This window comes from Sardina pilchardus, chromosome 22 (assembly GCF_963854185.1).
Source record: "Sardina pilchardus chromosome 22, fSarPil1.1, whole genome shotgun sequence".
In the NCBI taxonomy this organism is placed as follows: Eukaryota; Metazoa; Chordata; class Actinopteri; order Clupeiformes; family Clupeidae; genus Sardina; species Sardina pilchardus.
The window spans coordinates 5,512,031-5,535,939 of NC_085015.1; the positions used below are offsets into that span (position 1 = coordinate 5,512,031).

The window sequence follows — 23,909 nt, forward strand, 5'->3', positions numbered from 1 at the left end:
CAGACTCAATTTCATGCTCATATTCAATATTGTAAACTATTAGTACCAGGGAGACCATCAATTCTGCTCTGTTGTTACACTGTATGATGTTGGTAGGCTAATCTTTCTCTGTCATCCACCATTAAAAAAGGAATAGACATGCTTTTTGAGTATAAATGATGCTATTCTAAAAATGATATCTATGCAATATTGCTATTTCACAATGGCCTCCTCTAGCTACCCATGTTGCAGTTTACCCTGACATATTTAGCTATCAGTATTGTAATACTAATACCATTAACTTAAAGCTTATGTAAATATTACTGTTTCCTATTCCGGCCTTGCTATATATGAACACTGTCCCGTCTTTGCCGTGGTGAATTAGCATAAAATATCTATTTGTGAAAGGCAGATGGAGAGGATGTTGTCAACCATGTTTGCCTCTGGAGCCTTTTCAATAATGAATCAACCCTGGGACAAATAGCTGTGCAATGTGCTTGTCCTGGAATGCATTCAGCTTGCTGCCGGCTGGCAAATATACTTGCAAGAATCTCTCTCTCTCTCTCCCTCCCTCCCTCCCTCTCCCTCTCTCTCTCGCTCTCTCTCTCTCTCTCGCTCTCTCTCGCTCGCTCTCTCTCTGTATGTGTGTGAGTGCAACGTTCTTGCCACTGGCGGCAGTGTAGAGCTCGTAATGATTTGTCATTAATTTACATGTTATCTCCAAAGAGGAGGAAAGGGGGGAAATTGCTGACAGCCCGTATTCCTTGAACCCGCCCCGTGAATTTCTGAGGGTAAGGTGAGCAGCGTTTGAATGCCTTGCAGCAGACTCTCCAAATGCCGCCTTGATTCAAAAACAGGTTTCTGAAACTGGATATGTACAAATTATAATTACTGTGCATGCAACGACTAGGAAAATGATGGGCCTGGAATGTAATTTCTGGGTGAATGTGCCCTGGCTAGTCAACCACAGAGTGAAATACATTTAGCTTTCATCGCGTAATGTGAATAGTTAAATCAATCAACAGGTTTTTTTTTTAAATTAATAATAACTAGAAAAAAAAAAAGAAAAAAAAAACTGGCATCCGCGTTCACTCAACCAAAATCCATTCACTTGTAGGCTACGTAGTGAGTTATGAGGACAGCAGGGTTGTGAGGGGCAGACATGTTCACATAAAGAGAGCGGGAGGAGGGAGAGGGGGGGGGGGGGTCCATCTTTTTCACCGGCTCTCAAACTGCAAATGTTCCTCGCAGCTCAGGGGAAAGATTAGGCTATCAATCCACTCCACTCATATTGTCACTAGCGAGGAGGGACCGGGGCTGCTCGGCAGACACTGAAACACACAATCTGTAAGGCAAATTATTCCCGACACCGTTATCATCATCATTTATTACTGCGCTGACACTTTTCAGCAATCAGCAAGGAACACAATATTTCAGTAAGGCTTGTAGAGATGCTAGATCCACTTTTCTGAGCGTAACGAGACAATATGGTGTAGTTTAGTTTTAGCGCAAAAAATACCCATCTCTTTACAGTGATTGTTCATGAATCTCTGGATAAGAAACTGACATAATTGCATTATTGCATCTAAATGTAAAAATATGTAACACTTGGGCCTAGGCTATATGCTACATTCTCCAATTCGTTGTCACCATACCCCTTTATACTAAACAAGTTATAAGCACCATAACATTATTGCCTTAAAAATAGATATTTATCTAATAGAGGCTCGAGATATGCACCATGGGGGCGGCACATTGCCTCTCTCTCCTTGTCAATGTGTTAGTTAATGTCTCACACCCAAGGATGATTGATGGTGGCGTTGAATGCACTTGCTATTACGGCTCACTGTCTTAAATAAAAGAGCTTAATCACGCCGTGACTTGACGACCCAAATGCTCTCCCGACAAATTACGCTGGCGGATATTAATGATACCATATTATTCAAACTTGAAAGGAGAGCCGATTTAAACACGACTTTGACTTCTAATGCAGCCTATGATATCAGTAGTCGTTTGGATCACATGAGCGCTCGCTCCGCGGGCTACAGTGCACTACTTTTCCGCTAAGCCCTTAAATTAGAACACGCAGTTCCCTTTCAGATGGAGTGCACACTAATTGTTTGTCTTTTATCGCGGTGACGCGATACAGTCACTTGTACAGTGTGTTTTGTTTAGACCAGCGTTGCATGACATAAACCGTTTAAAGTGCTCAAATGCACCATGCTATTATTGAGGCAGTTGTTCGTTCATATTATTTGCCAATTGATTTGCTTGTAGCTCTTGTCAGCTCGAGTCTATTTTCAGCGTGCCTCGGCTTGCCCCCCCCCCCCCTCTCTCTCTCTTTCTTCCACGCCCCCTGCACTCTATTTCCATAATGTTAATATAATCAAATGCGTAACTTCATTTTCCATATCACACGATGACATGGTGGTGTTGATTATCACATTACAATGTACGGTGCAGTTGGAGATAGCCTAGCCTACTATTTCATGGTTGCACCTATTTGTGAGCAAGCCTCGTTCCCCTCATGACTTGAGATAAAACATTGCATAAGGCATAAAAATAGCTGACGTTAATGTTGCATCCTGTAATTTGGGCTATAGGCAACGTGATCCAACTTTCTCTTTGTCACCGCAGTAGGCAGGTCTTATGGTTGATATGACGAAAATGTTCTTTGCAACTTCCTCTTACATTTGCGAAATCACTTTAATCGCTTACTTCTGAAACAACAGTCATTAACATGTCATTAGGCTGTAGGCTAGTTTGAAACTTGTTATAGCCTACAGATATTCTAACGAGGAATGTTTAATAAACACTAATCTAGTATGACTAAACGGAAGTGGCAATATGAGCGATTGGCTCAGGCTATTTCTTAATCGGAATTTGAATAAAGATACACTGTAGTCATTCATCTAACGTCCACTCGCTTAAAAGCACCGCATGGGCTATTGAGAATGATTTCGAGTTCATCCTGTCCATTCCTCTCAGATAAAATAAATCAGTTGAACAATAAAGGCATAGTTTCATTACATAAAGCAAGACCGGACAAGCTCGAGTTCCTTAAAATGGTTATCCACTCTCGTTACACGAGTCATATTCATAAACATAATGGCAGCAATTCAAAGCATACGGTTTCCACTGCTCGTCACTGCCCCTCTTTCCTTCCAGTGAAACAATACGTAACATGCATTTGTAACATTGTAGCAACGGTTGTAACAACAGATAACAACAGCTAACCCTCTGTTTCATAAAAGCAAATGTCACCTCTTCATCAACCTGAACAGAGGTTAAATTGTGTACATTTCAGAGCGAAGTTACAGTAGGCTATATGCATTCTAGAAATAGGAAGACGAGCGCCCCTGAATCTCTGCAGGTCTGCAGGAAATGTTCTTTCTATTACACATACAAACGTCCTCGCCACAGGTCCTAGATGGTAAGTAAATCGATGCGAACGCATATTGCATGGATGCGTACACATCTTATCTTTGAATATATATTACCAAATGCATTTTATGTTATATTCTTGTAGATATTTGTAAAACCACAAGAAAATGCTGCGATTTCCAGTGGCTAATTTTTAAAACCATATCTAACAGACGCGAGGCACCGTACAGGTCACTGTCGTCTTACCATTTAGAATTTAATATGATTTTTATGAGCAACTATCGTTTAAGAAATGTGGAAATATATAACTACAGGTCATGTACAAATATTAGATCTTGTTTCCATACATTTTTTGTCCGGATATTGTGTTCTATTTCGATTTCATATTGACGATCGGCCCGACACTGTGCTTTCAAATATTACACCCTTCCAGGACCGTTAGCAATCCATTCAAGCCAACAAGTTTGGAGAGAATGTTGAGTTTAATCAATTCAGAACGTCGCGATGGAGCCCAACTCACTCATGGTATTATAACCTATTCTGCTTTATTTTTCATTTTCCTATCATTTTAATGGCAACGGCTATTCTAACTGATACGTCGGTGTAACGTGTTATATACTTATATCAATATGGGAAACTTCAGAAAACAAAACTTGATATTTTATAATTAACATAGGCTGGGCTGTATAGCCTAATGTATTATGGCTTTTAGCCTGATGTACCGTATTTTCGTTGCTCTATAACATAGAGCCATATCATAGCTAGTGACGATTGTGTTTCGACTTTTATCATTTCATCTGAGTTTACTTTTGCTGTTTGGTTTTAGACTCTGAGCATGTAATGTATGAAATTAATTACTTATTGGTGTTTCCGCAGTGGGTAGGCTCACCTTGTGGTTTGCACGGACCTTACATTTTCTACAAGGCATTTCGATTTCACCTTGAAGGCAAACCAAGAATATTGTCCCTCGGCGACTTTTTCTTCGTAAGATGTAAGCCAGGGGATCCGATTTGCATAGCGGAGCTCCAGTTGTTATGGGAAGAAAGGACAAGCAAGCAACTTTTATCCAGCTCCAAACTTTATTTTCTCCCAGAAGATACTCCCCAGGGAAGGACTGTCAGTCATGGAGAGGTGATTAAACACTGTTTTTAATATATATCTGGTTTGTTCTGCTGTGTACTGTGCCCGTCCCATTGAGCTGCGTTTATCTACAGTTTAACTGGTATCGATGAAGTACGACCTATACATAGCTTGCTATAGTCCGCTTTCTGTTTGCTCTTGATAGAGCTAAAGATGAATCACACGAAGCATGATTTCCTATCATTTAAGCCATTTGGTTGCAGTTCCTCTTACATGCAGCCACACGAGCATGAGGAAATGAATAGGGCTATGTTCAATGTCTTACTGCTCATGTGCGCTGTTATGCATGCCTTTGATTAATTTGCTGGCTATTTATTTAGTGAGCTTCTTTCTTTCTCGTAATATCCTTAAACACGGTGATCGCGTTATCGGTGACGGATGTGGTAATGCGAAGTTGTCACATTAGTCTGTCTTGTTTCATGTCTATGTTAAGTAGGGTACAATTGTGCGGAAATTACGAAAGACAAGGTAGATCAAAAGCCCTCGGTCTGGCAGCGGCGTTTGATCGGGTGATGTAGTCTACGTGATGTAGTTAATACAGTAATGCTCCGGGATATTGCTAAATAATCATGTAGCCTACAAGGCAAACGCCAAGCGGGCTTTGGAAACAGAGAATTGTTGACTGTCAGCGCGATGTTTTAATTTTGTTTGGTGCATTTTATCAGGGTCAGTCATCTGGTACATTTCCTGATACAAGAAGTATTGTAAGCGGACATATTCTCCAAACGCGCTGAAATGCTTTCGGTCAGTAGGAATTGATTAATCATGGCAAGCTTGATAAAGCGCCCAGTTGGGATGCCTTAAAGGGAAAGAGCGACATTTATGAAGGTTATTATGTCAAAGTGTTGCAGCCTGGTTCCACATCAGCGGGGTTAGGCATACCAGTGCAATTTGCGCAGAAGAATAGAAATTATGTGCGTTTGTTTCGCCAGCAGTTAACTCGTTCGCTGCCAGAACGCATTAGTTGACACATGTTTTATCTGTGCTACTTCATCGGGGTGTTGCAATAGAGAATGCAATTACTTGGAAACGCCACCGCGCTCGCAAGCGATGCGTAATACAACTATGAGTAAACCTCTTTCATGTATTGTACAGCTTATAATCGAGTACGCGAATAGAAAACTAATAAAGCAACTCAATTTCAGTGACATTTTTATTGGACTCCCCCCCCCCCCCTTCACCACCACCACCACCAGGAGTCGAGTGTCAAATTTCCTTTTCATAATAAGCAACAGGTTTTATGTGCCGTCTTCACCAGTGAAATGTCAAGGTTGCATGGCAAAATGCTTACGATTATTAGGCGAATATAAACGGCTGTGTGAGGCGACCTTGGGTGCGCTGGTGTTTACACAATGTAACGAGGTAGAATGGGGAGAAAACATCAGACTTAACCTCATGTTGACACAGTTGATCAGACCCCGTCCTCTTTCTAAACTTGTCAACGCTTCACCCCCCCCCCATCCCTCCCTCCCCTCCCTCCCCTCCCTCCCCACAGCAGCAATGCGAACTATTTGTTTTTCAAATTTATTACGCATACATGATTGGTGATCCAGAAAGAGCCAGGGAGATAGGATTACTCGCCCCAAGGACAATTCTTTCGACTTTTGACATACTTAGTACAATAGCACAGCAGCTGATGGTGCAATATACGCCAACTTATCAGTTGTTAACTTTGGCCAAGCGCTTTCCAGAATTTTAAAAGCATTCTTTGGTATTGTGTGGCCCTTGACTCATGTTACACAAATGCGCTGGTGAAGCCGATTAAAGACATGGAAAATGATTATCTCGCGGTCGGGGAGAGAGGAGAAAAACAAATGAGAGCTGGAAAACCGAGAAGCATATGACCAATCTCAATAATGTGATTGAGCGTCAACTTGGCCACCTGCAGTAATCCGACACTGAGAAAGTTACTGCCACCCCATTGATGATGCACTCAGCAAATTGTCCAGTTTAATTACATTTGCATTTGTACAGAATAACTCAAGCTCTCTTCTGGCATAACTACATGTAGCCTATACTGTATGTATTTATGACATAGCCTACATAGCCTATATATATATCTATATCTATATCTATATCTATATATACTCCATGCATGGAAATACATATGTATCTATATATCATATATGTATGGTTATATGTGTGTGTGTATATATATGCATATAGCCAAACTATGTATAAGAATGCATATAATTTGAAAGGCAGCATTTTTTTTGTTATTGTTCTCATATTTCCCTGTTTCATGTGACTTGTGTCGATATTGACGTGTTAACCTTGCCTAGGGGGAGGGCCTAGACAAGTAATTGCTTTGTGAGAATGCTGAATTATGGCGGCTGCTATACCGCTCTCTGGAATCAGTGAACTCTTTGAGCCCAGGAGAGCACACACAGCACAACGGGAAGAGAGAGAGAGAGAGAGAGAGAGAGAGAGAGAGAGAGAGAGAGAGAGAGAGAAAGAGAGATAGAGACTTCAGCATGACAATGTGCTAATGTTTAGTGTGTGATTGTACGCCCTAAATGGCTATGATTGCCACAATAAAAGGAGGCACTCAGTTTCCAGATGCCTATTTGTTTCTGCACCCAGGTGATGTAATTTCCCCTCTGGCCCTCTTAGTCATTCATTAGGAGAATAACAGCGGCTAAAACAGCAACAAGCTTGCAGTCATCTTCCCTGGCAGGACGCCCTGAAAGAATTTAACACTTAGCGCTTGAGGGCCTGGAGAGAGAGAGAGAGAGAGAGAGAGAGAGAGAGAGAGAGAGAGAGAGAGAGAGAGAGAGAGAGAGCATGAGAGAGAGAGAGAGAGAGAGAGAGAGAAGCGAATGCTCTTGTTAAGAGGACAGGCTGTTTTTGCATATTTCCCCAATCTGACCACGCTGTATTTTTTCACCAGAGGGCCGGGCCAGAAAAAAAGCCTCTTCTTAGGCATTCTGAAAGTAGCCACCCCTCTCTTTTGAGCTGGCTCGCCGGTTTACACTAAACCTGATAGCTGCAAATGTGTAAATGACTTTTTTATTATCTTGTTTGCTTTAAAGAGAGGGCATGCAGATAAGGGGAGTGACAAAGAGGTGTTTCATTTCTGCTGCTGCTGGAGAAGGTGTTGAATAGGTTTAAATCAACATTTCATGGGCAAGCGAATGGAAACATGCTTTGTTTTTAACACTTGGCGTGTTTTGTCACCCTTGGTCGTTTGTCAGCTTTTTTTTTTTTTTTTAAACTGGCTGAACTGTATATTGGCTCACATGCTGTCAAGTTGTGGCTAACACTGGCTTGGAAAATACCCCCCCCCCCCCCAATAATGCCACAGGGAGGCATGAGCAAAGCTAAAAACAGGGCGCTCGTCCATTATAAATAGATTCCATATCAGATTCCATTAACCGCCAAGGCGTTTCCGACGGCGTTCATATTAGTTTGCATAGACACAAATAAGCAAAGCATTGTGCATCGACGAATGAGAATTGACTGGGAGCTCTTACACATGCAAATGCCATTCCTCTTCTACCTCTTTAAGCGCTGCACTGGTTTACTAAAGGCACCGGGGGGATGGAATTGATATGTAATTAGTTTTTTTTTTTTGCTGTTGTGCTTGTTGTTATTTGGATTGCAAAACAGTGAGGTTTGCAACTTGGGACTGATAGAGAGGAAGTGTGTGGCGTCTGTCCAAGCCCATCTTGGCTGTGCTGGCATGGGGCCAAGCTTGTGTTTTGAATGCCTGGAACATATTTATAGTTCAAATTAGATCATCAGGCTAGTGTGTGTGTGTGTTGGTGTTTTTTTCTGGGTGTTGTTTTTGTTTTTTTTCTCTGTAAGGTAACATTCCATCCTTCATGTAATATTGCAGTGCTAGTCTGAACATGTTTTCTGGAGTTGACACATAAGTGGCAGTTCTCTCTCTTTCTCTCTCTCTCTCTCTCTCTCTCTCTCTCTCTCTCTCTCTCTCTTTCTCAGTATTTCTGTGTAATAGGCGTAAGCCCTTTGGTATTCAAATAGGGAAGTATGTAACTAGAAAGTGGGGGTGTTAAGTAGAGTCAGTTTCTGTTCGGCAAGTTCACCTTTAACCATTATGAACATGACTGCTTCGGAAAATTCCCTGGAATTCAGCCAATTTGACAAATTCTTTGGAAATGATCCCGTTTGAGTTAACCCCTATTGATTACAAAAGCCTTTTACAAACCACATTCATCATTTGTCAGAGGAGCAAGAGAATTATTGGATTTTTTTTTACTGTTTACCACATTAACATTGAAATTCAGTCCATAAAACTGTTTTATACAAAGCCCGTTGTTATTCATTGATGTTATATGATATGTCTCTAAAGCCCAGTTTACAGGAAATGGTCTGGTTGATGTTTATGTATCCAAAGGAATATTTAAATGGTTCCTCCTGTTGCTGTTTCTGCTCAGCTAGTGTCTTTTTTATTTTCAGGGAGGAGCTTAGGTCTAGGGCATGACAAAGTAATTACTTTAAGCTCAGGACGAGATCAATTATTGAAGGGGAAAATAGTTCATTTAACTTTTTAACTCGGCTAAAAAAGACTTCCTTTTTTTGCCTCCGTCTGTGGACACATTTTCCATGTTACCAGGTCAATAATTCAATAGGCATGCAAGCAGGTGTACAAATCCGCGCTGACCTGGAGAATTCCTGGCCTGACCCCCTGAATCAGTCGACTGAAGCATTCCCAGCATGACGCTGTTTGTGGGCCTCACTTCTCTGCTTTAAGGGGGGGCAATGCCCCCCCTAACCCCCCCTCCTTAAACAACCCTCCCCCCAGCCACAAATGCTTTTAAAAGGCACATAACAAGCAGAACATGGTTGTGCCACTTGAGAGAACTTTGACATGTGGAGATCTTGATTTCTTTTTGATCATTGTCAATTTGCCTGTTTTTTTTGTTTTTGTTTTTTGTTTTTGCGCTCTAATGCAATTGATTATGCAATTGGATATAATTGTAAAGCACGCAGGAAAACAAGTCTAATAGTGATGGAAGTGGGTTTTGTTGGAATGAATATAACTATAGGGTGGTGTTGGGGGATGTCTGTGTGTGTGTGTGTGTGTGTGTGTATGTGTGTGTGTGTGTGTCTGTGTGGGGAGGGGGTTCTCCCCAAATCAATCTGTGTCAATAACAGACAGAGAGGCTGTCTGAGTGTTCTGAGTAATATTTCAATCAAGCGCTGGGGCGGTGTCAGATCTTCAAAGCCCGCAGAGCTGAAGCACATGATCTCATAGTAAAGTTTGCTGTGCCGCCATCGGGATTAACTATGTTTGACCCACTTAGTTTTATGGCCGCATGAAAACAGATGCCTTTACACTTTAAATGGCTATTATGGCCAGGCTCTCCTCCAGAGCTGCACGGCATGGCAAGGCAGCTATTACTTTAAAGGTGCATAATCTTCGGGCAGTCGAGCAGGTTCCCTTTTTTTTGTGTTGACTCGGATAAGAGGCGGGTTGTATAGACTGTGAAGAGTTATTCTGACATTGTCGTTGGGCATTGTGCAAGCTGTGTGGAATGCATACAAATGCATGCAAGCATTGCAGCGGAAATCAAGAGGAATATCGCAAGCTGTGCTAGCGGCTTAGCCGGGATCTCGTATCGGTATGCCGGATCCACCCCAGGTCTGGCCCAGTGATGGCCCGGATCTGGGCTAGATTTTGTTGTTTCTGCGAACACTTAGGCCTGATACCCTGCGCAAGCCATGCAAACACACCCTGCAATACAAAGAGGGTTTGGCACATTGTTACGTAGCAAAATGTGTTGTCTGATGTCTTTGTAGCGCAACGCAAGTGTGTCATGTGTGTCGGAGGGGGAAATCATTGTCCGCGTCGCTTGCGTATATTCTATGAGCCAGGCCTTAATGGCAGCTCCAGAGATTACCCGTCTACCCTTGATCGGTGCCAGTGAACTTGATTATGACTGGAAAAGTACAGCCGTGTTTATGAGAGACGGCAGATGAGTTGAAGTATTCCTGCTGTTTACATGATGTATTTAAGGAATGCGAGAACAAAGATGTTAGCTCGAGGCCGTGTAGTCATAATATCTTTGATGTTCAGTATTAAACAAGAGGGGTGTCGAAATAACTCCACCATCTTTAGAGGCGAGTGTTAAGTATGTGAAAAAACATGACCTCGCTGAGTATCACATGAAGGGAAGTTGAGTGTAAATAGTTTGGCGAGCAAAAGCAACACGGCCTTCTGCTCGTGGACACAGAAATATCGCTGGGGTTCAGAAAAAACAAAACCAAAAAAAAAAACCAAAAAAAAAAGAAGGTGCAGGCAAACCGAGCAAGTGCAGGTATTTCCTGTGATCTGAGTGTGTGTGTGTGTGTGTGTGTGTGCTGAGTGTGTTTCTCTTTTGCGGGTCACCCTGTCGAGACTGGCCAGAGTAGTTGTGTACGGCGAGCATGAGCACGGGCACCAGCAGTGTTGTGCAGAGCAGAACTGTACACGTCTGTGGGAAAAGCAGCAGAGAGAGAGAGAGAGAGAGAGAGAGAGAGAGAGAGAGAGAGAGAGAGAGAGAGAGATTCTGGTCTTGACGACTGAATATCAAGGGGCCTTCTCACAATCTGACACATCTGTTCTCCAGACCCCCCCCCCCCCCCTTTGCCCCCCCCTCTCTCTTTCCCGCTGTCATCCAGTGCCAGGTCACAAGCCTGACGTTTCCCTTTTTCTTAAATGAGTGATTCTATTTATTCCGCCGGGACGCTCATCAATGCAGCCGTTTGAAGGTCATTAATGCTGCAGCGAAAAGAAACTCATGAAATCAGCAAATAGCGAATTACGGAGCCAGTTTGCCTTGAAAAAGCCAACAGCTTGTGCCTTTGAAAGGATTTTATTTTCCCAGAGTGCGTCTTAATTATTGCTTTATCTGGTAAACGACATCAGGCTATTTTTCCGCTAACAGATGTTTTGTGTCATTCGATCCCGGGTAGACTTGTGAGCTACTGTGTCTTTTTTTACAGATAAAAACTGTTTTCTTTCCTCTCGTTTCGACTTTGTTTGATTTATGAGTCACCACTTCAAGCCGCCCACCTTTTTCCCTCCTCAAATACAAAAACTCACTTTTCTCTCTCTCACTCTTTTTTCACACACACACACACACACACACGCACACACATTTTTATCGTTCTCTAACGTGAAATATTTTGCATTATGTAAAAAGTTGTCAGCGATAAACTGCAAATATTAAAGTAACAATTCACAGGTTCAGTATATAATAATAAAAAACAATAGCACCATAGGAGCCAGTAAGTCAGCACTGACTGCCATGTCCCCCCCCGCCCCCCCCCCCCTTCCTTCCTCCCTTCCCAGGACGAGGTGATCGCGGTGTCGGAGAAGGTGATCGTGCGGCTGGAGGACCTGGTGAAATGGACGGTGTGGGACGCGTCGTGCTGGCTGCAGGGCCTGAAGGCCACGCCACTCAAGCCCACCGTGCTGCGGGAGCTGGGCAAGAACGGCCACCACCACCACCACCACCACCACCACCACCGCTACCGGGAGTCCACGCTCAACAGCGGCCTCAACTTCAAAGACGTGCTCAAGGAGAAGGCCGAGCTAGGTAGGAGACCTGCACACACACACACACACACACACACATTGCAAACACACACACATGCAAACACACTCAAGGAGAAGGCCGAGCCAGGTAGGAGATCTGCAGACAGACAGACACACACACACACCACACACACACACACACACACAAATGCAAACACACACACTCACATGTAATCACATGCATACACACACTCACATACAAACACATGTGTAGACACACACACACATGGTGTTTATGGGATTAGTGCACATTAATGTCACTTTGACATATGTACGTGCACATCATATATGCATATCAACAGGTAGAACACAACATCACAGCTCTATTTCCCTGCAAGGAAGCGAGAACTAGAAGGCCCTAAATTGTTTTTGCGTTGCGGTGCTTGTTAAGTGCCTGCATGTGATGTGCGTAGATGTAATGTTGATGTCAGGAGTCCGTTTCCCATTTGTTTGGTGCGTTAGCGTAGCGGCGGCGCAGCAGCGGCATGCTAACTGCATGCACAGGAGCCCCCCCCCCCCCCCCCCCCCCCCCGGCCTCATTTGTTCAGTTGATGGTGGAAAAGCACAAGCCTCTCTAGACGGGCAATCAATCACTTTGATCACCGAATCATGGAAATATTTGCGCCCTACTTCCTTTGGGTGTTTGTGTGTGTGTGTGTGTGTGTGTGTGTGTGTGTGTGTAATACCTTAGCATACCTTTCAGCGCGAGAGCCGTGTTGTTTACGCGCTAACAGGCCGAGCTGGGGCATGGTGTTCCCGCTCGCGTTTTTAACAGCTCAGTTTTCAGTATCAGCGCAGGAGACAATGCAGCAGCTTAACAACATCCAACAGGAAAGGGCCCCCGAGGACCCAGTGTTTCTCATTGATGTGTGTGTGTGTGTGTGTGTGTGTGTGTGTGTTTGTGTGTGTCTCTGTGTGTGTGTGTGTGTGTGTTTGTCGAGCCCTTATCAGCAGTCTAAGAGCTCCCCTTCTCATTCACTTATGTTTACGCGTTTCATTCTTTTTGAAACGGTGCACTTGCTGAAATTATTGTGTATTTGGCAGCGAGCCCAGCCGGTTTTTAATGAGGATTTAAAACCATGATTTGCTTATTTAGAAGGGAGAGTGGAGTGTGGCGGGGGGGGGGGGGGGGTAGAGGAGAGGAGAGGAGAGGAGAGATGTGTATCACAGTGAAAGGTTACGGCGAGCCATTTCTTTACAGCAGTGCTTGGCGAGGGCTGTTTAAAAGCGCACAACACACATTTATACATCTGTAACAAGCCCGTGCTATCACAGAATCCTTCACCGCCGAGAATAAAGAGCTGCAGAGCTAGCTTTATGGCCTTATAAATATGTCATTTTTGGCAGCGTTCCTGCTCGGCAGATACCTGCCCGAAGCCAAGAAATTGGCTCCGCAAAAAAAAAAACGAGAACATTTCAGGAATCTATAAACTTGTCATTTTCCGACAATGGCACCGGAGCTAAAAAATGCGGCGCCTGAGAGACATAATCATTTCCACGGCGTAATTCTCATTTTCGATCGCATTCCTCTCGGTATTTTTGGGGGTGTTGGTGCTCGGGGAGATGGTTATGCGTTTAAATAATTGAAACATATACAGACTCGTAGTCGGAGTCAATCACACTGCAAAGCCATGCTGGAGCCTCATTGTACGGTTCTGCCCACATACTTAGCAGGCGCTGTAATTATGCGCCAGCTCATCCTTTGACTCCGCGATTCAGTGTTACCGAATTTGCATACCGCTTCGTCGGTGTGTGTGTGCGTGTGTGTGTGTGTGTGTGTGTGTGTGTGTGAGAATGGGAGTGTGGGTATGTGTGGAAGCGAAATGTTAAATTGCCCTTGAATCGGCTGCAGCATTAGATTCCTATGCTAAGATTAGATAGAGGAATCAATAATGGATGCTTTGTCACTTGGCCTGTATGAAGCCACCGCTGTGAATGTGAATCAATAGTGGGTGAAGGAGCAGAAGAAGAAAAGCTCTGTGATTTATTCGGTGTCAACTGGGTAACCTTGTTATTTTGCATACAGTCTGAAAGTATGTAGTCGTAATGCTAATTAGCTGATTTTGAAAGACTGTATATGTATATATATACATACAACACACACACACACACACACACACACACACACACACACACACACACACACATACACACATATACACACATATATATTTTTGTATACTGTATATGGAACATTTGTGTTATTTGAGATTTTTAAACACAGTTACACAGAGTACTTCGAGATTCACTGGGTAAGCAGAATATCCTGGCACAAGACCAGAGACCCTCTCTCTCTCTCTCTCTCTCTCTCTCTCCCTCTCTCTCTCTCTCTCTCCCTCTCTCTCTCTCTCTCTCTCTCTCTCTCTCTCAAATGTGCTTTCTTTGTTGCCCACAGAAAGAAAGGGATCATTTAGCAAGGGTTAGGCTTTCAATTGCGGCAGGGAAAGACTTGAAAATGCTGTGTTGCCAATGGGAACAAATCATTAATTGAAACTGCCATATGAATTAGCCTTGTCAACTTTGTTCTGAGGTTTGACTGCACCCCCCCCCCCCCCCCACGCACACACCCTCATACTCACAGACACTTTTTTACACACACACACACACACACACACACACACACACACACACACACACACACACACACACGCACACTGCCACTTGGCCTGTTTCCTCAAAAAAAAGAGGCGCAGCTCTTATTGATGTGCTGGATTCCATTAAATGCGAGTGACACAGGGAAAACTCATCAGACCTTCCATCTGATCACAAAGTTACTGAAATGAGTGACCCCCCCCCACACACACACACACACACACACACACACACTCCTCTTCAGCTCTCCCTCCTCTGAACAAATGGCAGCCATCCAGCACACAAAGGGAGAGCTGTCGTCATTTGATGTGAAAATTGCTTCAGTCACAAGCAAAAATAACAAGAGCCGCTATATTGGCGTTTGAGGGGAGAAAAATAACAAGTAACACAAAAAAATCAATGTGGGCAATACAGTCATAATGCCATTATTGAAGCCCAGCAAAAATACAAAGAGAGAGAGAGAGAGAGAGATGGAAAGAGAAAGAGAGAGAGATAGAAAGAAAGAGATAGAAAGAGAGAGAGAGATAGAAAGAGACAGAGAGAGAAAGAGAGAGAGAGAGAGAGAGAAACAAAGCCGTTGGTCACCTGAGGGGGGAGGAGGAGGGGGGGGGGGGGGGTTAGCAATTAACGGGCAGATCTGCGCTGCCCCCATAGAGCAGGATGAAGCTGAGCCAACTGGAGGTTGCCAAGAACCTTGTGATGACGTAAATACAACCCTCATACAACCCTCACTCAGGCATCATTTACCTCAATAGCTCACTCACCTCGATAACGTATCTGCACATTGATTATCATCTCTTGTGAAATGTGGGACCTGTTTATTAATCAGCTATGGAAAGGGTTTAATATTAATTAAAATAAGTTTAAAACAAGTTCTGCTTGACATGAGGAAGGGTGTGTGCGTTGTGTGTGTGTGTGTGTGTGTGTGTGTTGGGTTAGGGCAATAATCATATCACATGCCGTATGAAATAAAAGGCTTCAAAGTCTAAAGCAACGCTGGAATCAATTTAGCTCCGTTGCGGGAAGTGACAGGTTTTCTAATCGGCCTGTGTTGTCCATTAGTTTCTGCACTGCGAATGACACTCGATCGTAATCCTCCGAATATTGTTTCCAGATAATGTAGGCATTGTCTCCGAGGCAGCACTTTCCACCCGGCTGCCATATCTAACAATATAGTAATTCACTGCACTGTGAATACATATTTCCGCTAAGCCCAGCTGCCTTTGAAGTGTATCAAGTGCTCAAACCGCAGCATGCCAAGTATCCTATAAAAAGAGCCCTTCCAGCTCAGCGTCCAATATTTTTAACCTTCAAATGCCTCTCGCTGTCGGCTCCTATAAAAAGTTTGTATTTGTGTAATTGTAGAATTTGCAATCATAACTCCCCTCTGCCCTAATGCGACTTGAACTGTGTGACATTTAAGACGACGCATCGTTTTCCACCGGCGACCTTATTCTCGTAGACCGTATTAAGGAGAGAAATACCTTTTTGTGAGTCACTTCCCCTCCAAATGCTAAATGTCTACTTGTGGTGACGCTGCTGCAAAACCGCTGTGCAGAAATGGCCAGCGATGAGAGAGTACAGCGTTGCGGCGAGTTGTGCTTAGGCCAAGGGAAGGCCCTTTTTGGTCTTCGCTGGCTCTTAAATGTACGTTTTTTGAGAGCAGGAGAGAAAAAAAAGGTGCGACTTGGTGGTCATGTTTCCTTCCCTCTAAAAATAGCCTTCATGCTTGTAGCGCAGGTTCCTGCAGCTAGTTTTATGGGTAATTCTTGTGCCTGAGACACTGCCTTTGCAGATGTCTATTGAAAGAGCACAGTATCGGCATAGCATATATGTGTGTGTGTTTAAATATGTATGTGATATATTTATCACTCTATCACATCACTGTAGCCAACACACTGTATAATATGAATAAATATTATATATAGTACACCGTATGTGTGTGTGGTGAGTGTGTGTTTGTGTGAGTTTCCTCTTTGTGGTTAAACGATTCAGATCAACTGAATATAGTTGAGGATTTTTGTCAGAGCGACAAAAAAAAGACAGAAAGAAAGAAGAAAAAAACGAAAGAAGAGGGGAAGGGGAAGCCGAGAGACAAAAAGTGTTAAATGACTTGATGCATCTCTGTTCCAGTAATTAAGCTCTCTCCCCCCTTGGCTCGCTAACGTCCAGATGAAGCGCCGCTCTGTGGGCTTTCTTGTTTTTGTCCGTTGGATCGTTTTTCTCGTCGCTAATTCCCGAGATGGAACCTGACGCCTTGTGCTCGCTGGCCGGGTATTGAAAGCGATGGGCGTGAATGCGATTTCGAGGTCACAAGCTTGGCGTGTGACCCGGTACCTCTGTTAGCTCGACATCACATTTCTGACTGAGTCAGACATTGGCATCGTGCTCTTTTTGACAATGCGTATTGTGGCCAATGAGTCAATTAAGGGCTGACTAAAAAGAAGAAGAGACAGAAGAAGAAAAAGAAGAAGAAGAAGAAGAAAAAGAACAAGATAATGCTGTGGTTCTATTCGCACATCAGCTCCTGACTCACTCATGTATTGCTGTTCACACGTGCTCTCTCAATAGAACAGCGGAGGGCTTTTTTCCATCCATATTAGCAATGAGCTAATCTGTTTTTTTTTCTCTCTCTCTATCTCTCTCTCTCTCTCTCTCTCTCTTCTCTCTCTCTCTCTCTCGAGCTGTGAAGCCATTGTGAGAAAGCGTGTCTTTAGGCATGAGAAAGGGCCCCTGAAGCCTCTCTGGTTGCGAGCGGCCTGTGATAAAGATCAGATCTGGCCCAGCTCCGTGAAGATGCGCCGCCGCGCTCGCGCTCACTCTCGCCCCATTACGGCGTCTGCCGCGGCCTGCGGAACAACGGTAGCCCCTAACAGCATGCCTGACAGATTGCATCCACAAGTGTCTGCAGGGCGAGAGAGAGGGGGAGAAAGAGAGAGGGAGTGTGTGTGTGTGTGTGTGTGTGTGCGTGTGTGTGTGAGACAGAGAGAGAGAGAGAGAGAGAGAGAGAGAGAGGTAGAAGTGGCCTTTTCCATCAAAGCAAATAAATTGTACATCTCATATCTCTCTTTTTGTCTGACAGCCCCCAAAGATTAAGCTATCTGTGTGTACGTACATATTTTCCCCACCTCTGCTGGTCTAGGTCTCTATCTCTCCATCTATCTGACTATATATCTGTCTATCCATCCATCCATCTATCTATCCGTCTGTCTGTCTGTCTCTCCCTTCATTCACATGTCCGCTTCCCTCTCAGCCACTCGGCTTGATGGATTGGTCATATGGCTTTGATGAACGAGCTCAACGAGCTTGTGGCGGGCAGGCGTGCCGCGTTGTCCCTCGTCTCTCGTCTCTCGTCTCTCGTCTCTCGTCTCTCGTCTCGCGTCTGCCCGCCTTCGGGGGGGGGGGAACGGCCGTGGCGGCGGGGGTTTGGGCGAGCGCCGGTCGCCGGTTCCCTCCGCGCGAGGCGGGAGGCGTCACAATGCCAGCGGAATGGATATCAGATTCGGTGTCGTGCCCAGATACCCTGGCTGATTTGTGGCGGGCAGGAGCGTCCATTCTATTCGCTGGCGGGAATCGGTTGCTCAGCAGCAGCAGTTGGGAGCAGTAGAGAGAGAGAGAGTGAGAGAGAGAGAGAGGGAGAGAGAGAGGGAGGGAGGGAGGGAGAGAGAGGGAGAGAAAGAGAGGAGGAGTGATAATTCATCTGTTGTAACTGAATTTGGCTTGGAGCCCCTGTTGGATTTATTCAGAGGGGGCTGTTTTCTTTTTTTTCCGTTCTCTCTCTCTCTCTCCCCTCTCTCTCTCTCTCTCCTTTTTTTCCCTGGCTGCTTTCATTCCGAGGTTGTCGGCCGACGTTGCCAATTAAACGACATTCATGTCAGAGAAATATCAATGCCATGCTTGATTTGCCACAGGGATCTGTGGGGAGATTTCTCTTTCTTTCCACACACTGCCACAGTGGCATCCTCCAAATATTGTGCTGACATGGACAGGGGGTAGAAGGCTATTTTGATGGGTACTGGTGTGAGGGGGGGGGGGGGGAGCATCAACACATGAACAAAGACCAAAAAAAGAGACACTAAGCCAGCCTCAGCCACCAAGGTAATATATTCAGGACAAAGTGCAAAATAGCACTGCTCGCCGGTGATTGTGGACAAGAAATTGTGTCCTATATTTGAGAATCACGTGCCCAAAGGAATATGATTATGCTGATTGTGTGAATCCATTTTGTGGAGAGAGCACTCTAATATTTTAACCGCTGCCGTCGGGGCCCTTGCTCTATAGTGGCACCCAGCAACCAGCCTGGCAATACGCAGAGAGCAATCAACAGGACCGTCTCTCTCTCGTGGAGTGAATCAATGGTGCGGGAGAAACCGTGTATTTCTTGGACACAGTCACCCTGAAGTAAATTAAAGCAAGCCCAAACAATCCTCGCTCTAATTTAATCAAAGACGAGGGGTTTTTTTTCCCCTCTTAAGTGAACTTGCTTTTGTGGCTGCCAAGTAACAGTATCGGGTCACTCAAAGCTGTGTTTTTCCGTTCCCGTTTAACGGACACCATGTTTTGATCACTGGCAGGCCTATACTGGACGCTGACTGGACTTATTGTCCGTTATAAGTCACTGATCTGCTTGTATCGTTATTCCCCCTGTATGACTAAAAGGATGGACGTGTGCCAGCAATGCTAAATCTGTTCACTGGGCATTGTGAGCTGGCCTGGAAAAAAATCTGCTAGTCTGCTAATAATGGTGGAGTTAAAATGTGTGTGTGTGTGTGTGTGTGTGTGTGTGTGTGTGTGTGTGTGTGTGTGTTTGTCTTTCATTCTTTCCTCTCGCTCTAATTTAGACTTTTGGCATTAGAGGAAAGAGAGGCAAGAAAGTCAGAAAGGAAAAAAAGAAAGAGAGAAAGAGAGAGAGAAAGAGAGAGGGGGAAGAAACAAATAGAAGGGGGGTAGCAATAGGAGATTGTGTGGTAATCATCACTCAGTTTCAAGTCCAAACTTATTTGTTTTTGTTCCTTTCTACCATTTCCGCCGCCATCCCAGCGGCCCAGGGTTCAGCGCGGCAGTAACATGTGCGCTGAGATAATAGCAGTTCCGCGAGACAGTCGAACAATGCGTGTGTCTCCCAGGACTGACCTTTTGAGGAAATGAATAGTTTTATTGTGCGTCCATTACCGAGGCTCTGAAACAACACCACAGTTATTAATGCCACTTCTGCCATAACATAAAGTAGGTCCCTGGCCAGCCTTAAGGGAGGCATGATGAATTCCCCCCCTCCCTCCCCCTCTCCTCCCTCCAAATATCCATTTGTTCATTAGTTTTCACTGGATTGTGTTTTGAAGGGGAGGGGGGGGGGGGGGGGGTTGGCAGTAGAGTGGGAAATATAGAAGAGAGGGGGAAAAAAAGAATCTGATTCCATTTTGAAAGTGGAAATTCAATTAAATGTTAAATGTTACAGTACGTTCTGTCCTTTTAAGTAGCACAACAACATCCACTACTACTTCTCTTGAACCACAAAAAAACTCCCAAGCACCCCCCCCCCCCCACCACCACCACCACCACCACCACCCCCCCTCCTTTAACCACCCCCACCCTTCAAGGAATCCACAGTGCAATTGTTCATTTGAACCTCAGGGCACTCACTGTGCAAGAAAAAAAAAAAGCACAAAGTGTCTTTATATGGCGTGCGGTGCCAAGCCCTATCCAGTAAGAATGACTAATCTGCCATTATCTGTGGGCTGTCATTCCATGTTGGGGGAGGATTGCCTCGTCTGAGAAACTTGAGAAGGGCTTCCTTAAAATATTAAACGTTGTGGAATTTGCAGTCTTCCGCGGTGGAAAAGGCTAGCCTAATTAATCCCTTATTTGGCACACCGAGCTGGCTAATAACATTCACCGTGCTAATGCGTTTTATTTAGTGGTAAGGAAACTCATGCTGCCTGAATATTGTGTTCATGGGTATTTAATTATTCACTAATCAAATTCATCCTGGCCGCAGCCTTATCGCTGCACTTGGAGATCCGTTCAACTGAGCGCTGAGAGAGGGCAAGGGCTCTGCGTTTTGGTTGTGTTTACTTGGGCTTTGTGGATACAAGCATGGCATTGATATAGGTGTGTGTGTGTGTGTGTGTGTGTGTGTGTGTGTGTGTGTGTGTGTGTGTGTGTGTCTGTGTGTGTGTGTGTGTGTGTGTGTCTGTGTGTGTGTGTGTCTGTGTGCGCTTGTGCGTGCGCGTGTACGTGTGTGCTATTTTATTGTTTTGCGCTGAATGGCAGGGATATGAGAATTGCGCGTCTCAAAAGCGAGAGATTTCACTGATCCAGGGCTTACAGTGAAAGTTGCTCTGTATTTTCCTCCCTTCACTAATCTTATGTCACCTTAAGTGACATTGCCTGCCTGGGGGGAAAAAGCACGAGTAGATTTATCAAGTCAGCTGTAGTCAGTCGGCTCAGCCTCTGCCCCCCACCCCCCCACCCCTCAACCCCTCCCCTCGGCCCCCCCATGACTGCAATGAACAGTTGTCACAGTGGCCTTTCCCCCCCACCAAGTCCTTGATCCCCCCGGTCAATAGGAACCATTAGGGACAGAGCCACATTTTGTGCAAGCCTTCATTTTCTTAAACTGCAGTGTGTGTGTGCATGTGTGTGCGTGTGTGTGTGTGTGTCTCTCTGTCTGTGTCTGTGTCTGTGTCTGTGTGTGTGTGTGTGTGTGTGTGTGTGTGCGTGTGCATGTGTGTGTGTGCGCGCATGTGTGTGTGTGTGTGTGTGTGTGTGTGCCCATAGGAGCAACACAAAGCACCAGCTGAGTGATTTAAAGTGCGGAAGGGCGGCTGGCTCGCCACATTCCGCCGCTGCCCCTCCCACTTGTGATAGCTCATGAATACGTAAGCAGCCCGCGCCTCCGCAGAGCAGAGGGCCGAGAAAAGGCGTCCTCATTGAGATGGGCACGTTCGGGAAGACGTGTTATTTCGTCTAATCTGCTGTGATCCCCTCGCAATCAGATAAATAAAATATGCCGCTGATTGCTTCTATCACTTGCTCAAACTCCAGCCCACTCAGGCTCCCTTGTTTTTGTTTACGTCAACTCCCCCCCCCGACCCCCCCCCCCCCCCCCCCTCTTTCCCTCCTTACCCAGAATGCACCAGTATGGCAGCAACAGGCAGCTCGGGCTGTGAAGGGCCAGGACGAGGCGAACGTTCTCTAATATGCATGTGTAATGGTGATGACAGAGGGGGGGCCCCTAGTGGAATTATGAATGATTTATTCCTCGGACAGTAATTGAAAATAGGAGGCCCTGACAAGAGGTGACTGGAGAGAATGAAGAAATCGGCACAATGGCGCATTGACGGCGCGCCGTCTTCTTATCCAGCGGCACATCTAATCCCTCCTTTGTGTGCGACTCTAAATGCTCTTTAATTGGTTTCGTCGGGTGATGCCATTATTTCCGTGCCATTCCTTCTGCTCCGTGGAAATTGCAATCATTTTCTCCCACTCGTGTGTTAAAAAAAGAGAGAGGCACCTATTGTTTTCGAGAGGGGGGGCCTTGTCATAATATAATTTCCATTTCTCTTTTTTTTTTTTTTTACTTTTTCTAGCCCAAACAAATGCAGAGTTAATCACATTGACACCGACGTGAGTTGGCCACTGCTACCTCAATTCAACACCTGCATCCGCGTTCAATGCATATTTAAATTGCCTATTAGAAGTAAACAACTTTCTTTGTCATATCTGTTGTTGCCATTTGGGAGTAGAAGCTGCTTGGCTGCTGTGAATCCTTCCAATTCAGGACACCGTTCACTCCAAAGAAAAATGCTATTTTTATTCACATATGGTGAAATAGTGTTTTTCTTGTACAGTAGCCTACACTGGGGGTTTTCATGCATTTTTTAATTGAAGTGAAATATTTTTTTTATTCAGTAGGGTTTTTTTTTTGTCTGCTCCGTTTTTCTCTTGAACATTTGCGGATGTATTGCCTTTGACAACTGTTCATTTGTTTCTGAGTGATGTTGTGGGCAACAGCATGTTAAGCACATTTATTTTAAGTGCTGCTCTGAAATTCTGCAGATTGAAACAGTTTTTTTTATGGGGGGTTTTTTGTCTTTGCCTTTTTTTATTCTGGCTATGCTGCAGAGAAGGATCATGTGAATAGCTGGTAATCCTCTTCAATGAGATAATTTAGTCTTTTGAAACGATGGAAATAGCTCTAGGGTTGATACAATTCAACATGATGTGCCATGCCTAGACGACTATATTTGCTTATGAGAACTTGTTGTTCCAGGACTCCATTTTTGGATCTAATAAAAAATTACATGCATACTTCCCTTGACTTGGATTATGTGCGCTGAAATGCAACATTTTTAACTGTGGCTCGACACAAAAGCACTGAATGCGTTTCAGATAGATTAGCTCGGTCTCCCAAGTCATCTGTTTCATTCACAATTGAGAGGTCCTGGGCACTGTGAAACAAAGCCCGGCATTTATACGTGTCTTGTTTTTTTTTTTTTTTTTTTTTTGTGAATGAGGCCCTTTCACTTTTCTCTTGCTTTTATTGTCTTAGCTCAGTGGTTTTAGCATGCTAACCTCAGCTGTGCCTCCGAGGCCTCGAGAGCAGTGCAGGGTCACGCTGAAGAGATTTTCTTCTTCAAGGACCTTGAAGCTCTCTCTCTCTCTCTCTTCTTGGGACACACAGAAAGGCGAAATGAAATCATCTGAAGTTATTCCAGTTGTGCGGTCAAGAGCAGGTTTCTGCCGGTGTTCGCTGTTTACCACAAGCTGGCAAGCCTGGTCCACATTCATGCGCATTCGTGCTCGTCACAGCAGGGCTGTAATGACAACACATGTAGATATTGAGGGGTTAGCGTCGTTAGCGCCTTGGGCCACACAAAAGGTTATGGTGTCACTATAGTTAGCCGAGTGATTATGAGAAGGTGATGCAAGAGAATGCCAGCTTAATCTCTTAAACTCAGTGACTTTCAAAGTGTAAGTCAACAAACATGTTATTAAACTTACTCATGAAATGTGTGGTCTGCGCTGCCAAACATTGGTTGCATAATCGAGGTATTGTGTAGCCTAGCTAAGATGATAGGTATGCCCATTTATTAATTATTTTTACGAGTAGATTGTGCTTGTGGTTAGCTGTAGAGCTGTGTGTGTGTGTGTGTGTGTGTGTGTGTGTGAGAGAGAGAGAGAGAGAGATAGAGAGAGAGAGTGTGTGTGTGTGTGTGTGTGTGTGTGTGTGTTTGTATGTCTGTGGGTGGGTGTTTTAACCTCTAAT

The 23,909-nt window shown here is 44.6% G+C and overlaps 1 protein-coding gene across 1 annotated transcript in view; it reads left to right on the top strand.

The window, feature by feature from the left end:
- Window positions 1-3,855: 3,855 nt before the first annotated feature.
- arid5b (AT-rich interaction domain 5B) overlaps window positions 3,856-23,909 on the top strand; it is a gene marked incomplete in the record, with an annotated part of 64,079 nt that continues 44,025 nt past the window's right edge. The window contains 3 exon segments of the mRNA XM_062526917.1: window positions 3,856-3,888; window positions 4,240-4,494; window positions 11,804-12,042. Coding sequence (XP_062382901.1) covers window positions 3,868-3,888; window positions 4,240-4,494; window positions 11,804-12,042 — 515 coding nt within the window.